Raw genomic sequence first — 16,408 nt, forward strand, 5'->3', positions numbered from 1 at the left:
ATTTGGATACAAACCAATTAAGATAAAAAAAGTTTTTCTCTTGCACATTTTTTTAGAAAACCAAGGTTTAGATAAAGTACGAGATTTTAAGGTGTAATGTGGAATAAAGGATTTCATCCCTACAGGAATAATTTCACTGACATGATCTGAGCAAAAGTTGACATCAGAAGATTTAAAACAGTAATCTGACCAAGGAAAAGAAGAAAAGAAATCTTGCAGGTCATCCCATTTTGCATTCTTGTAATGCCATACAATACAAGGTTGAGAATGGTCACAAGAGAGAGGCTCCGTGGTTGACCGGGCTAGCCGGGTGGGTAAAGCGTTTGCCTGGCAACCCAAAGGTCGCGGGTTCGATTCCCGCCTCGGGCTGGATCAAAGTACTGCAAAAACCTTGGGAGATGCATTATGGCCACAGAAGCCTATGTGCCAACAACTATCAAAAAAAAAAAAAAAAAAAAAAAAGGAAAAAAAAAGAGAGGCTCTGTTGGAAAAGAGACCATCACCAATTTGTGATCTGAGATGCCTAGAGGACAACTCACCTCTACTGTATACTTAGAATGGTTATTTTGTGTAAAAGATCAAGCGGTTAGGCTGTGCTAAAATAACCTCACTGTTAGGAAAGTTGTACTGGAGAGAGTCAAGTTTCAAAGAGAGGATGTCAAGGAGTTCCAAGTGATTAGTAGACTTGGAAGAACGATAGAGGCAGCAGATGAATTTGACAGAATGTGGTAGAGAAATTTTAAGCCAGAGAAGATCGAAAAGAGGAGATTCCAAATTACTAAGTCTCTGACAGGGAATATCAGAGCAGACACATGCACAAGTATCACTTTTGAAGCAAAAGGAGTCATACAGTGAATAATTTGGACAACTGAGATGAGCAGTGGTTGAATCAACCAATAACTGGGATTCTGTCAGAATAAGTACATGGGGTTTGGCAGACTGTAGGTGGAAATGGACATCATTGAGATTAGAACTGAGAACACATATATTTGTGAAATGAACGAGGAAGCATTTTGGAGATTTAGATCTTTTTGCAGATAAGTTTGTTCTATCATTTTGACAATTCATGGTGTATTCAGAAGAGAAAGCAAGGACATACTATGTAAAGTAATGAAATTTTTGGATATGCCATATACATGGTAAAAATATACCCAGCTCCTTGACATAACATTGCCTCGGCAATTCCCCCTGTATACACACTACTCGGACTCTCTCCAGTCACTATCTGGCAGAGTAGAGGCAGTGAAATTATACACTAGCTGATCCAGAAACCTCCTAGAGGATTACCAATAGGTTTGATCTGCTGGACTATCTAGCGGCCAGCTTTCTAACATTAGAATTTTAGAGCTGTTCCCTTGAAATGTGAGGAAGATTGGGTCTCACCATGATGTCCATTATAAACTCAAAAAAACATCAATTATACTACATGAAGGAAGAGATGGGTGAGGGTTGCCAGAGCTTTGCTCTAAAGACTAAAATTGGTTCCATAACTTCATGCTTCCAGTAAGCAAAGTGGTGGTATTGCACCGGTTGATGAGGGTCATCTACCACTTAGTATTGTCTGGTAACATAGAGGGACAGCATTCCTCTGTGTGGTGTGGATGCCACACCTCAACCCCTGCTTATGTTGGTTCACACCTGGGTGGTCACCTCCAGTGTGCTAGGTGCCATATTTATGTTTCAGGACTTGCACATGGGGGTTATACCCAGTGTTACTAACAGTCCCAACATTGTGAAGGTGCAAGCAGAGGATTTGGCTGCCACAGACCAACTAGACTTCACAGAAATTAGGTTCACTTGACATGAGTGTCACCCAAAAATATCAGTTCCATCAGTGTTTTAGACTCTCAAGTAGCAAGCACAGCTTGGCATACCTGACAGAATGTCTGTGATAGACTCAAGGATCAAGGCTATCCATAAAAAAAAAAGCATAGAACTTCTGGAGAGGGGGTTCAGAGAAGAGCAACAAGATTTGTAATAAGTCCAAAGCAGTGCACATGTGAAGAATGGATTAGAAGATGGGGACTGCAAAGTTTGACAACTATGCATATAAAGAGAGAGAGAGAGAGAGAGAGAGAGAGAAAGAGAAAGTTCAAAGTACTGGTAGAGATTGATTAAAATGAATGAAGAAAGTCTGTTTTTCCTTGTATATGAAACACAAACCAGAAGACATACAAAATTTCAGGGAATAATGGAAGATTGGGCCTATGATGTTCCCCTATAGGCAGCGGGTTGTTGAATATTGATTTAAATTGCCTCCCAACATGGTGGAGGCAATGAGCCTGTCTAATTTTAAAGCAGAATTGGATTACCTTGTGGCAGTGGGAATATAATGAATATTCTGTTTTATTTTAATTATTATTATTATTATCATTCTATTTATTTATTTTTGACTGATTCAGAAAAAAAGTTTGCTTCCTTGCATCATTTGACCTTACCAGTTCTATTATTAAGTCTAAATACAGCAAGTATTATTTTTATAATAAAATTGCCATTGATAAATGGGAGGCTTATCCCACCTACTCTTATAAAATGTCTCCTTACTTATGAAATATTTTCTTATAAGTTCTTTTGACTTAATATGTGTAAAATATATTTGCATAACCGCAAATATTTTTATTTACACCATATTTGTATGCTCCTTTTTGAAATAAATTGATGTATTATTTCAAATCACTTATCAAAATCTTCATTACAAATTACTTCACACCGGTGTGTTCTGTATTTGTAATGTGGAACACACCAATGTGAGATATACATGCAAATGGTATACACATATCCTCCATGACAGTATAGTGGGTTTTACACTTGCTATTTGTTTGAGAGGTCAGGTTTGAATCCTGTTAGAGATTGAAGAAATTCTCTAAAAGCGATCAGTTGGGTTTATAGTTAGTTGATTTTAGGGAGGGCATTAGGGTTCTCTCCCCCCTATATTCTGGATTTTTACACATTAATTGCTTATTAATTCAGAGGGTAAAAATTCTGGAATTATTCTGAAAAAAAAGATAGATCTGTATTAAAAGTTTTCCAGATTTCACTTTCTGAAAGTTGGCAGATATGCTATGCTAAAAATTAAGAAAATTTGGTTATTTTCCAAGTTCAAATCTTGTTTAGCTAGTCACTTAATTTCACAAAAATGATATTTCTGTTTAAAACAGTATTGCATAAAAATGGAAATGAAATTTTACTGGAAGAGAGAGCTACTAGCACCGGTAGAACCATTGTAATTATTTATTTTCAATTTGCTGTTAATTACATTATTTTACTCTTGATGTAGAAATAACAAAGAAAACAACATGAGATTAATATGAGAAATAAAACTAATCAAATTAATGAAAACTCAATAATAAATTTGCATTTTTAGAACCACCGTCTTTTGTTCGAGAGTTAAATGATACTGTTGGAATTGAGGAAGAATCCATTAGCTTTTCTGTTAGAATATGTGGAACACCTAAGCCATCTCTCAAGTGGTAAGTTCCTGTTATTATTATTATTACTATTATGCAACTGTTATATGCACAGCTTAACAGTTGGAGTAAGTATGAAAGACAAGCTTAAAACCTCTGCAGTAAAATATTTAAATTTGATGAGGAATGCCATATAATTTGGCATTCTCCCAGCTGGCAAAATATATAGGCATACTCCACTTTATGTTGCTTCTACTTACATTAATTTTAAATTATGGTGTCGATTAATTAGTACCCACAATTCAATTTACCTTGCTTTACACTGAAGTCAGAATAACAAACCTCACCATCCACAGTTTTTTCGTTTGGGCTTTGATCATTCATGAAAAAAAAACATTTTTAGACCAAATTGCAAGTCAGTTTCCATTTTTCAAACTTAATACTGAACTTAATCCAGTAATATAACAAGTTAAATGAATCTACTTGCCATAAATGGAGAGTAGTTCAGGCAAGTGAGGAATCATTGCAAATGCAAAAAGGAATTTTTTTTTTTTTTTTATGAAAACCCCAAACACAAGAGGTATTAGAGCCTATAGTACTTAGTACCGTGCTTGGGTTGGAGATTATTATTATTACTAGCCATATAGTGCAAGGAAGCCAGGCTTATGCTGTACCAGCCAAAAAAAATTTCTGATTTACCCTGAGAGAGAGAGAGAGAGAGAGAGAGAGAGAGAGAGAGAGAGAGAGAGAGAGAGAGAGAGAGAGAGAGAGAGAGAGAAGAATGATGATATCCAGCTCAGGACTCTGGGTGCACCAAACCCATAATCACCAGATGTGAGCCCCTGGGGTTGGATTGAGAAGATGAAAGAAGGTATTTGTTGACATTAGACTTGAACTTCTGTAGACGGTAATTTTCAGGAAATACGTATGAAGGAAGGTTGTTCCAGAAAACGGCAGTTGAATGAATAAATGAGGAAGATGAAAAGTTGGTTCTGTGAGTTTGAAGTTGGACAGTAAATGGAAGTTGGCTGGTGGCGGCATGTGTTCGGACTGTTTTGAAAGAGAGAGCGGGAATAATAGAAGCCAATTCAGAGGAACAGTGCCCATGGAAAATATCTGTAGAAAAGGCATGCAGTAGAAACAGTACATCTGTGAGATAGCGAGTGGAGAGACTCTGTCAGAGAGGAGTCATTAATTAACCTAACTGCCTTCATCTGAATGGAATCTAGAAGCCTGAGAGAGATTTTGTGGGCACCGCCCCAGATGTGAGAAAAATATTCCATGGTAGGGCGGATTTGCAATTTGTACAGAGTGAACAGCTGTTTGGAAGAAAAGTAACGCCAAGAGCAAAAGAGAAAACCAAGTTTTTTAGATGCAGAGGAAGCAATATTTGTAATGTGCTTGTGCCAAGAGAGATTAGAAGTCAGGGTAATCCCCCAAAAGAGATATATCATTTTGCCTAGAAATTGGAGTGTCACCAAAGATAAGCATAGGAACAGAAGAATCCTTTTTGCATGATATAAGACAAGACTAAGTTTTAGAAGGATTGAAATCAACTAAGTTGTCTTTGCCCCACTGGAGAATTACCTGGAGATCAGCATTTAAGCAATTGGTAGTGGATATTCAAGAAGTTAAAGCTGATTGAACAGGGCAAGGTTTCTCAAAATGGAAACTGGAATGCAATGTGCTATCATCGGCAAAACTATGGATAGGATTTCCAGTCAATGGAAGAAGGTCATTAATATACAAGAGGAAAAGAGTGGGAGAAAGAACTGAACCTTGGGGGACACCAGAATTAGTGGAGAAGTTAGAAGACAGAGAGCCATTTACCATCACCCTCAGTGAGTGATCAGAGAGAAAATTGGATAACCAATTACAAAAAACAGTTCGCAAACCATAAGATGGAAGCTTGTTTAGATCTTTATGCCAAACACGATCGAAAGCCTTTGAGATGTCAAGAGCAACTGCTTGTGTTTCACTGAACTTTTCCATTGAATTTGTCAATAAGTGGTAACATAAGCCAGAATATCACAGTGGATCGAAACTGACAGAATCCATACTGGCGATTGTTGATCAGACGGAGAGTTTCTAGGTAGTTTAAGAGTTGGCAGTTAATTGATTTCTCCATTACTTTAGAAAGAGTAGAAGTAATTGCAATGGGATGATAAATGGATGGGAGGGATTTGTTGACCTTTTTAGGAACTGGCTGGATATGAGCAAATTTCCAAGCAGAAGGAACAACACCTTTGGAATAAGAAAGAGAAAAAAGGCGGCAAAGAACAGGAGCAAGTTCAGGAGCACAGGTTTTGAGAACAAGCGGAGAAATGCCATCAGGACCTGGAGCTTTCTTAGCATCAAGATTCATTAAAATACATCTGGCATCCTTTAGACGGAAGACCACAGGAGGCATTGAATGGAATGTGTTCGGAATGGTGGGAGGTGTTTTACCAAGATAATTAATACACGAGTTGGAAGAAAAATGGGATGCTAGCAGGTCAGCTTTATCCTTGGCTGAAGTGACAACAGAACCATCCGGTTTTGACAGAGGTAGGAGCAGAGATGGGCAAAAGTCGCAGCCAATAGCTTTGGCAAGAGACCAGAATGCTCAGCTACCATTAGGGCAAGAAGCAAGTTTTCTACTTTTAGCCTGTTCAAAATCTAGTTTGGAGTGATTAATAACTGCTTTACAATTGTTGCGAGCTTTGGCGTAGGCAGAAAATGAAACTGTTGAATTGGAAACAAGCCAAGTACGATATGCAACGTTCTTCTCTTGAACAGCCTTATCACATTTATTGGAAAACCAAGGTTTAGATAAAGGACGAGATTTTAAAGTGGAGTGTGGAATAAAGGATTCCATTCCTGCACGAGTAATTTTACTGACACGATCTGACCAAACATTGAGATCAGAAGTTTTTAAACAGTAATCCAACCCAAGGAAAAGAAATCTCGCAGGTCATCCTATTTTGCATTCTTGTAATGCCAAACAATATGAGGTTGGGAATAGCTGTGAGATAAAGGCTCCATTGGAGAAGAGACAATCACCACGTTGTGATCTGAGGTGCCTAAAAGACCACTCACTTCGACCGTTACTTAGAAGGGTTGTTTGTGGGAAAAGGATCAAGTGTGTATGGTTAGGATTGTCCGGTATTCTTGTAGGTAAATGAACAATCTGTGCAAGGTCATTAGTAATTGCAAAAGCCTCAGCATCTCGACCAGCTGGGTCGGTGTGACTAGAAAATGGAAGCCAGTTGGAGTTGTGAACATTAAAATCACCAAGGAAAATTACCTCACTGTTAGGAAAGTTGGACTGGAGAAAGTCAAGTTGCAAAGAGAGGAAGTCAAAGAACTCCAAGTGATTATTGGAGTTGGGAGAACGGTAGAGACAACTGATGAATTTGACAGAATGTGGCAGAGAAATTTTAAGCCAGAGAAGATCGAAAAGAAGAGATTCCAAATTACTAAGTCTCTGACAGGGAATATCGGAACAGACATGCACAAGTACCACCTTTGAGGCGAAAGGAATCATACAGTGAATAGTTTGGGCAACTGAGATTAGCAGTAGTAGAATCAGCCGATAACTGAGATTCTGTCAGGAAAAGTACATGGGGTTTGGCAGACTGCAAATGGAAATGGACATCGTTGAGACTAGAATTTAAACCATGTATATTTGTGAAATGGACTAGGAAGTGTGTAGTAGGTTTAGATATTTTTGTAGATAAACTTTCTTTATTAGTTTGACAATTCATAGTGTATTCAATAGTAAGAAAAAGTGGGTGGGACATGCTGTATGAAGTAATGAAATTTTTGGATACGGCGTACACATGGTAAGAATATACCCAGATCCTTGACATAACGTGGCCTCGACAATTCCCCCCCCACATACACACTACTCAGACTCCCTCCAGTCACTATTTGGCAGAGCAGAGGTAGCAAGATTATACACTAGATGATCCGGAAGCCTCCTAAAGAGTTACCAATAGGTTCGGTTCGGTGTACTAACTAGCAGCCGGCCTGGGAACACTATTTTAGAGTTGTACCCTTGAAATGTAAGGAAGATTGGATCTCGCCGTGATGGTCATCATAACCTCAAAAGTCATCAGTCATACTGCATGGTGGAAGAGATGGGGAAGAGTTGACCTGAACTTAGCTCTGGAGACTAAACATGGGTTCCACCACTTCAAGCCTCCAATAAGCAAAGTGGGAGTATTGCACTGGTTGATGAGAGTCATCTACCACCTAGTATTGCCTGGTAACACAGAGGGGCGGCATTCCTCCATGTGGTGTGGATGTCACACCTCGACCTCTGCTTACATTGGTTCACACCTGGGTAGTCACCGTCATTGTGCTTTTGCACTGAGGGTTATACCCAGGATTACTAACAGTCCCACCATCATGAAGGTGCAAGCAGAGGATTTGGCTGACACAGACTCTCCGGACTTTGCCAAAATTGGGTCCATTTGACTTGAATGTCACCCGAATATCAGTTCCATCAGTGTTTTATACTCCCAGGTAGCAAGTACAGCTTGTCTCAAGGACCAATTGCCTGTACTGTCAAAAGAACAGAACTTGTCATACCCAATGAAAGGTTCTCTCTGAGAGAAATTATTCTGAGGGGCAACAGAACAACTGTTGCCACATTCTGTCAAATTCATCAAATATAACTAATACTTGATCTAAATGAAGGGATAATTGAATTGAATTGTAAAATAATCATCTAAAACAGCATGTAATCCTAGCTCATGATTCATTTGTAATTGTTAAATGACACTACCCAAATATACATGACCTGCATTCTATACGATATTGTTATGGGCCATGGAGCTCAACAACTGTTCTAACAACCAATCCATCAACTTATGCTGGACACAATGAGCTTATGTAGTTACATAACCACACCCCAATTGTCCAATAAGCACTTAATATTAAAAGTTATGAGTATCTAAATTCAGAAATGCCAATTATATAAGCATAGAAGTTGCTGTGGAAAAAATAATATCTTTAAATCATTAACATTAACAGAAGGACATGATGCAAGAAAGCAAGCTTATACAGCATCATCCAAAACAAAAAAAAAACCTTCCTATTTCACCTATCCATTTGCTCCAAAAGTTTGTCCAGTTTCTTCAATATATTTAAGCTATCAACTTCCACAATGACAGATGGAAATTTGTCCCAGCAATCAACTACCTGCTGGCTAAAGGCAAATTTCTGCACATCAATTCTACAACTGTCTTTCCTCAATTTAAGTTTATGCTCCCTCATATTCATAATCTGGGCAAGAGGAAAAATCTCATCAGCATAGAGCCTGCTCAAACCATTTAAGGCCTTATACACCTCAATCAAATCACCTCGCAGGTGCCTAGTCTCCAGATTCTGCAATTTGCAGAACTTAAGCCTTTCTTGGTAAGAGCCCCCTTTATTCCTCTCACCAGTCTTTTTGCCCTTCTCTGTACTCATTCTTTCAAATCCACATCCTTCCTAAAATGAGGCCTTCAGACCTGTATATGGTACTCAAGATGTGGCCCGACCATTGCCTTATACAAAGGGATAAATACCTCCTTATCCCTGCTAGCAAAATTCCTGTATATCATTGACAAGCTCCCATGACCTGCTCTGGCAGCCTGTCTGCACTGATCAGAGAACTTCTGACTGCACAATCACTCCCAGGTCTTTTTCATTCTCTACCTCCCTTGTAGTACCACCCAGTTGGTACGTTTCTCTCGTGTTACTGCTATCCATATGCAGCACTTTGCATTTGTCAATGTTAAACTTCAGTTGCCACTTCTCAGCCCATTTTCCCAACTTATCTAGATCCTGTTGCCATAGCATACTATCATTTAGTGTTTTGAATAATTAGATTTAAATTTATATTATTAAATTTATAAACTGCACAGAAAAGTTTCCTTTTATTTGCGTGCATGTTCAATAATAAATGAAACTTTAAAATATATTTATTGACAGTTTGTATAATTAGTTTAAGTGTATTAAATAACAGTATATTAATAAACACTAGTAGTCATAACCAATAGTCTATAAACTATCATTCCTGTTCTTCTACCTTTGATATATAGAAATAATTATAGTATATATTCCACATCAGCTAGATCAGAGACGTAAATCATATTGCCTGCAGGATTGCATATGATCATTGGCATCTTGAATGTGGCCTGCTGTTTCTGGTGTTTTTGTACATTCTAATTTGCAAACTAATTTTCTATTTTTACTTTCTACTGTCTACTTTAAGATCAGATCAATGTGCAAAATTTGATATGGTAAAACACAGACACCAGGCACAAGTGACAAAATTTGTCACTTGTGTAATTTTTCATTTAATAATATGTAACTTTTTATGAAAGCAATGTGAATCGCTTCAGGAGTTCTCATTGGTATTGTTGTAGTGATTCAACTAGAACTTTCAAAGTTTGTAAATATTAGGCCTTTCTGAAAATCATCGAATTCTTAATTCATTCAGGTTTTGTGGATGCTATTGTTATGTTTTCACTTTTCATTCAAGATAGTCTTGTATGTTCTCAATAGGATTTAATTCTGATGACTTTGCTGACCAATTTAAATGCCATACCATTCTTTCATGTTCCCCATGCCAGTTTAAAATAGTATAGGACCCTTTAAACTGGATAGTTATAATCCTGGAATGCAAGAGTATCAAAATCATGAGTATCCTTCAAATTTTTGGCAAAAGGCAGACCCTGATCATCCAGCCTGATATAGCCAACCTGATTCTCATTGGCATTTCAAGTAGGTACCCACTTTATAATAGCTAAAATAGCTAAAGGACCAGGGTATGTCTGCCAGGGACAAAGGTCGATGACGCTGTAGAGCAGATATCATCTTTTAAGGGCACAAAGGGTAATATTGGTAATATACTAATGATATTAAGAGTAGGAGACCAGCGGAATTACTTAACAAGTACAGGTCACTGTTGAAAAAAAGCCGTGAAGTAGGGTTGAATTTGAAAGTGTCTGCAATTCTGCCCAGACACGATAGGAGGGAGTATATGATGAGAGCCTTGTCGATCAATTCGGCCCTGGAAAGATTGTGCAAGGCTGAAGGGGTAGAATTTTTTTCAGCCTGGACTGTACTTGTTAACAGGAGAGATTGCTTCTACAGGGATGGGATACACTTAAATAGAAAGGGTGCAAGAATATTTGCTGATGCTATCGAGGCAGTGTTAGGTGGGTCGGAAAACTGCTAGCTTGGGGGGAGACAAAGACTAATGGATTAACAGTAGCCACGGGCAGAGGTGAAAGAGATTCTTGCACTGCTTCTATTGGAATGAGCAGAAGCCTGAAAAACAAGATGCAGGATATTTCAGAGACTGCTGGAAGTCATTGCGGTACAAGTAAACACATGGGTTGTGTTAGGGTAGCTAAGAATAGAAACAGGTGCATGTATACTTGCGTGTACACTAATGCTAGGAGTTTAGTAAATAAATTTGATGAATTTGAGGTATTACTCAAAACATCAAAGGCAGATATTGTTGGGATATCAGAGACGTGGTGTCACACAGATATAAGGAATGCAGAACTGGAATTTGGGGAGTACAACGTCTACAGAAAGGATAGACAGGATAGGAAGGGAGGAGGGGTTATGCTATTAGTTAAAAAACACATAAAATCCAAGGAAGTGAAGCCAGTTGACATCGCTGGACAGTGCAGTGTTCAGTCAGTTTGGTGTGACATAAGCATAGGTAAATCAAAATTGAGAGTAGGAGTGTGCTATAGGCCTAATGACTCTGATGAGTATAATAAGATACTGTACAGGGAAATAGAGTGGGCCAGTAAATCAGAGAGTCTTATAATGGGGGATTTTAATTTCCCAGATATTGACTGGAATTTGTGGGTTGGTCACTCACACACTAGCAAGGCTTTTGTGGATTTATTGGATGATTGTTTTCTACACCAGCATGTTCGGGAGGCAACTAGAGGGAGTAATACTCTTGATCTGATTATCAGTAGTGATTCTTCATGCATTAGGAATCTGCAGATAAATGAACCACTGGGTGGCAGTGATCACAGTGTGCTGAAGTGGGATTTACTCAAGGAGGTAACTACCATCAGAGGTAAAGGGAAGGGTTTTTGCTTTCGTAAAGGAGACTATGCTGGTCTGAGACAGTATTTAAATTCTATACAGTGGGACCAACTGATGATGTTACCAACAGCAAATTCAAAATGGGAAGCATTCAAGGAACTAATCTTGGAAGCTACCAGGCTTTACATACCAACCAAGAAATATTGTTCAAGGTTCAGGCCTAAATGGTTGTCAGATGAACTAATGAGACATATGGCAGAGAAGAAAAATGCATGGGATACATACAAATTAATGGGTGACGTGGAAGCCTATGATAGATATAAGTTGGTCTGTAACCAAGTCACAAAGGAGATTAGGCAGGCAAAGGCAGATTATGAGAAATCCTTGGCAAAGGATGCAAAGAAAAACAGAAAAGAATTCTTTACCTATTTAAACTCAAGAAGGAAAGGGATGAACCAGATTGGTCCACTGGATGTTGATGGTTCAACAGTTGAGGATCCAGCTCAGGTGGCTAACAATCTAAACGAGTATTTTGCATCTACATTCACACATGAGGAGTTATTCAGGAAGGGGAATGTCGTAGGTGAAGTAAACATTGGCAGTGAGCTAGATGATTTTCTAATAACTGAGAGGAAAGTGGAGGAGAAATTGTTGAGGATAAACATAAAAAAGGCACCCGGGGTGGATGGGATCTATCCAGTTATATTAAAGGAGGCAGCAAAGGAAGTAAGCAAACCCCTAGCCATAATTATGAGAGCTTCTTTGGACTCAGGGGAGGTACCCATGGACTGGAGATGTGCAAATGTAACCCCAATTCACAAAGGAGGATCAAAGGCTGACACAAGTAATTATAGACCTGTTAGTTTAACTTCGGTTCCAGGAAAATTAATGGAGGCACTGGTTAAAGAAGCACTGCAGGATCATCTGGACAAGAATTCAGTTATAGCTCAGACACAGCATGGGTTTGTTAAGGGCAGGTCTTGTCTGACCAATTTGATTGGATACTATGATGTAGTCACAAAAGAACTGGATGCAGGGAATAACTTTGATATTATATATTTGGATCTTAGAAAGGCTTTTGATACTGTTGCGCATGGAAGACTGCTGCACAAATTGGAGAAGTGTGGCATTCGAGGCAAATTGCTGCTATGGATAAAGGGATGGTTGAGTGGCAGAAGACAGAGAGTGGTAATCAATGGACACTGCTCAACGTGGACTAATGTTATTAGTGGAGTTCCTCATGGTTCAGTGTTGGGTCCATTGTTGTTTTCTGTATTTATAAATGATATTGATGATGGTGTATCAGGCTTAATGTCCAAGTTTGCAGACGATACAAAGGTTGGCAGGGTTGTTAAGGACACTACTGATACTATGCTGCTGCAACAGGATCTGGAAAGGTTGAGCAGATGGGCTGAGAGGTGGCAAATGAAGTTTAACATTGACAAATGTAAAGTACTACATATGGGAAACAGTAACCCCAGATCAACGTATCAACTCTGTGGTACTACGCTGACAGTGGTAGAGAATGAAAAGGACCTGGGGGTAATTGTGCAGGCAGATATGAAGTTCTCTGAGCAGTGCAGACGAGCTGCAAGAGTAGCTCATGGTGTCTTGTCAATGATATACAGGAATTTTTCTAGCAGGGACAGGGATGTGATTATTCCCTTGTATAAGGCATTGGTCAGGCCACACCTTGAGTACTGTATACAGGTCTGGAGGCCTCATTTCAAGAAGGATGTAGAGCTGCTGGAACGAGTACAGAGAAGGGCAACAAGATTAGTGAATGGAACAAAGGGTTGCTCTTACGAAGAAAGGCTTAAGTTTTGCAAATTACAGAGCCTGGAGACTAGGCATCGCCGAGGTGATCTGATAGAGGTGTACAAGGCTTTGAATGGCTTGAGCATGCTCAATGCCGATGGAATTCTTCCTCTTGCTCAGAATAATCACCTGAGAGGGCATAAATTCAAATTGAGGAAGGACGGATGTCGGATAGATGTGCGGAAATTCGCCTTTAGCCAGCGGGCAGTTGGTTTGTGGAATAGACTTCCATCGCTTGTTGTTGAAGTTGATAGCCTAAACAAATTTAAGGCTCAGCTGGACAGGTATTTCGAACGAATTGAGGGGTGAAATGGGAGTAGTGGTTGTTTTTTTTTTTTTTTTTCTTTTTTTTTTGGCTGATGCTGAATAAGCTTGCTTTCTTGCATCATATGCCTCTACTAATGCTAATGCTAATATTGTTGTACACATTGGCACTAATAATATTAAGAGTAGGAGACAAGCGGAATTATTTAACAAGTACAGGTCAATGTTGAAAAAAAGCCATGAGGTAGAGTTGAATTTGAAAGTGTCTGCAATTCTGCTCAGACACATAGGAGGATATGATAAGAGCCTTGTCAATCAATTCAGCCCTGGAGAGATTGTTCAAGGCTCAAGGGGTAGAATTTTTTTCAGCCTGGTCTGTGCGTGTTAGGAGAGACTGCTTCTACAGGGATGGGATACACTTAAATAGAAAGGGTGCAAGAATATTTGCTGATTCTATCGAGGCAGTGTTAGGTGGGTCGGAAAACTGCTAGCTTGAGGGGATACACGGACTAATACTTTATAACAGTAGCCGCTGCAGAGGTGAAAGTGATTCTTGCACTGCTTCTATTGAAATCAAATTGAGCAGCATCTTGGAAAGCAAGGCAATGGGGATTTCCATTGTGGAACAGTAAATACATGGGCTGTGTGAGGGTAACTAAGAGCAGAAACAGATGCATGTATACTTGCATGTACACCAATGCTAGGAGTATAGTTCACAAATTTGATGAGCTTGAAGTGCTGGTCAAGACATCAAAGGCAGATATTGTTGGGATATCAGAGATGTGGTGTCACACAGACATAAGCAGTGCAGAATTGGAATTTGGGAAGTACAATGAAAGGATAGACAGGACAGGATGGGAGGAGGGAGTTATGCTATTAGTTAAGAAATACATAAAATCTAAGGAAGTACATCCAATTGATGTTGGTGGACAATGCAATGTTGAGTCTGCTTGGTGTGACATAAGCACTGGGAAAGGAAAAATGAGAGTAGGTTTGTGTTATAGGCCTAATGAATCTGATGAGTATAATGAGCAATTGTGCAGAGAAATAGAGTGGGCAAGTAAACCAGAGTGTCTTATAATGGGGGATTTTAATTTCCCAGAGATTGACTGGAATTTGTGGGTTGGTCACTCACACATTAGCAAGTCTTTTGTGGATTTATTGGATGATTGTTTTCTACAGCAGCATGTTCGGGAGGCAACTAGAAGGAGTAATACTCTTGATCTGATTATCAGTAGTGATTCTTCATGCATTAAGAATCTGCAGATAAAGGAATCACTAGGTGGCAGTGATCACAGTATGCTGAAGTGGGATTTACTCAAAGAGGTAACTACCATTAGGGGTAAAGGGGAGGGTTTTTGCTTTCATAAAGGTGACTACTGTAGTCGGAGACAGTATTTAAATTCTATACGGTGGGACCAACTGATGATGTTAATAACAGCAAATTCAAAATGGGAAGCATGCAAAGAATTAATCTTGGAAGCTACTAGGCCATACCAACTAAGAAATATTTTTCAAGGTTTAAGCCTAAATGGATGACAGATGAACTAATTAGACATGTGGCAGAGAAGAAAAATGCATGGGATACACATATAAATTAACAGGTGACACAGAAACCAAGTCACAAAGGAGGTTAGGCAGGCAAAGGCAGATTGCAAGACATCTGCCTTTGTGGCAAAGCATGCAAAGAAAAACAGCAAAGAGTTCTTTACTTATGCAAACTCTAGAAGGAAGGGGATGAATCAGATTGGTCCACTTGATATCGATGGTTCAACTGTTGATAAATAAGATGTATAATGTATGAGCATATACAAATTTAAAATTTAAACTAAAATATAAGCTATAACATAAAAGTTGATTAAAACATGTTAGTCACCACAGTAGGCATGCAGCTTGCAGTCATTTAAATGTCATGAATTTTCTGTCTAGAAGCACTACAATTGCATTGTGGAGAAGGTGATTCATTCCATTTAAATAGTGAGTTTGCACATTGACCATAATTTGTGTGTGTATCCTATAAAATGTTGTCCAGCTCTTGCATGGGAGGTTGGAGTCAGATGCGATTTGAGCAGCACAAAACATATGGTGTAGCTGGAACTCTGTAGTTGTTTCCCACTACTCTTTCCATTGTGCCATTGAATCAAAGTATAAGTATAAGAACAAAGTATAAGTAACTATTCATAGCTGCTTCATTGTAATATTGGCAAGTTATAGTAAACACCAGGAAAATTTTAATATTTCTTTAAGTAAGAGGAAATTCTATAGGAAAATCTGAAAAATAAAGCATATACTTTGCTTAGTGGTATCTGGAATCAAAAGTATATGCAGATCATGTGTCTACTTTTGACTGCAGAGATAGTGTAAAGCAACTTATTCAAATACTATACATATAACTCACAAGACAGATATGAAGTAAGGAAGAAATATGTGAAAGTAATCTGTAGGGAAAAATATATGGAATGCAAAATTAAATACATAAAATATATGGAATACATAGTTCCTGTTTATTTTATGAGTTACATATAGAGTAGTATTGAAATAATCTGCTTTGTGCTATCTTTGCTGCTCTATAGCCGTTACTCTGATAGAAAAGTTCACTCTGGTTAAATTTGCTCACTTTCAGCTTAGTATTCAGAATTATTTTATATTCACCTACAGCTTTGCTCTATTATTATTATTATTATTAGCCATATGGTGCAAGGAAGCCTGAGGCTTATGCTGCACCTGCCAAAAAAAAAAAAATTCCCGAGTTATCCAGAGAGAGAGAGACAGAGAGAAAGAGAGAGAGAGAGAGAAGTAGAAAGGAATTGCCAAGAAAGAGAGAAATGATGATATCCAGGTCAGGACCCTCAATTTGCCAAGCCCATACT

The 16,408-nt window shown here is 38.6% G+C and overlaps 1 protein-coding gene across 1 annotated transcript in view; it reads left to right on the forward strand.

Moving 5' to 3' along the window:
• Positions 1 to 16,408, forward strand: part of LOC150075838 (protein Obscurin-like) — a 598,361-nt gene that overhangs the window by 210,985 nt on the left and 370,968 nt on the right. The window contains exon 24 of the mRNA XM_090387723.1: positions 3,365 to 3,470. Coding sequence (XP_090243849.1) covers positions 3,365 to 3,470 — 106 coding nt within the window. The remainder of the gene's footprint in view (positions 1 to 3,364; positions 3,471 to 16,408) is intronic.

The sequence above is a fragment of the Mastigoproctus giganteus genome, chromosome 13 (assembly GCF_048544385.1).
Source record: "Mastigoproctus giganteus isolate SK-2022 chromosome 13, ASM4854438v1, whole genome shotgun sequence".
Lineage (NCBI taxonomy): Eukaryota > Metazoa > Arthropoda > Arachnida > Uropygi > Thelyphonidae > Mastigoproctus > Mastigoproctus giganteus.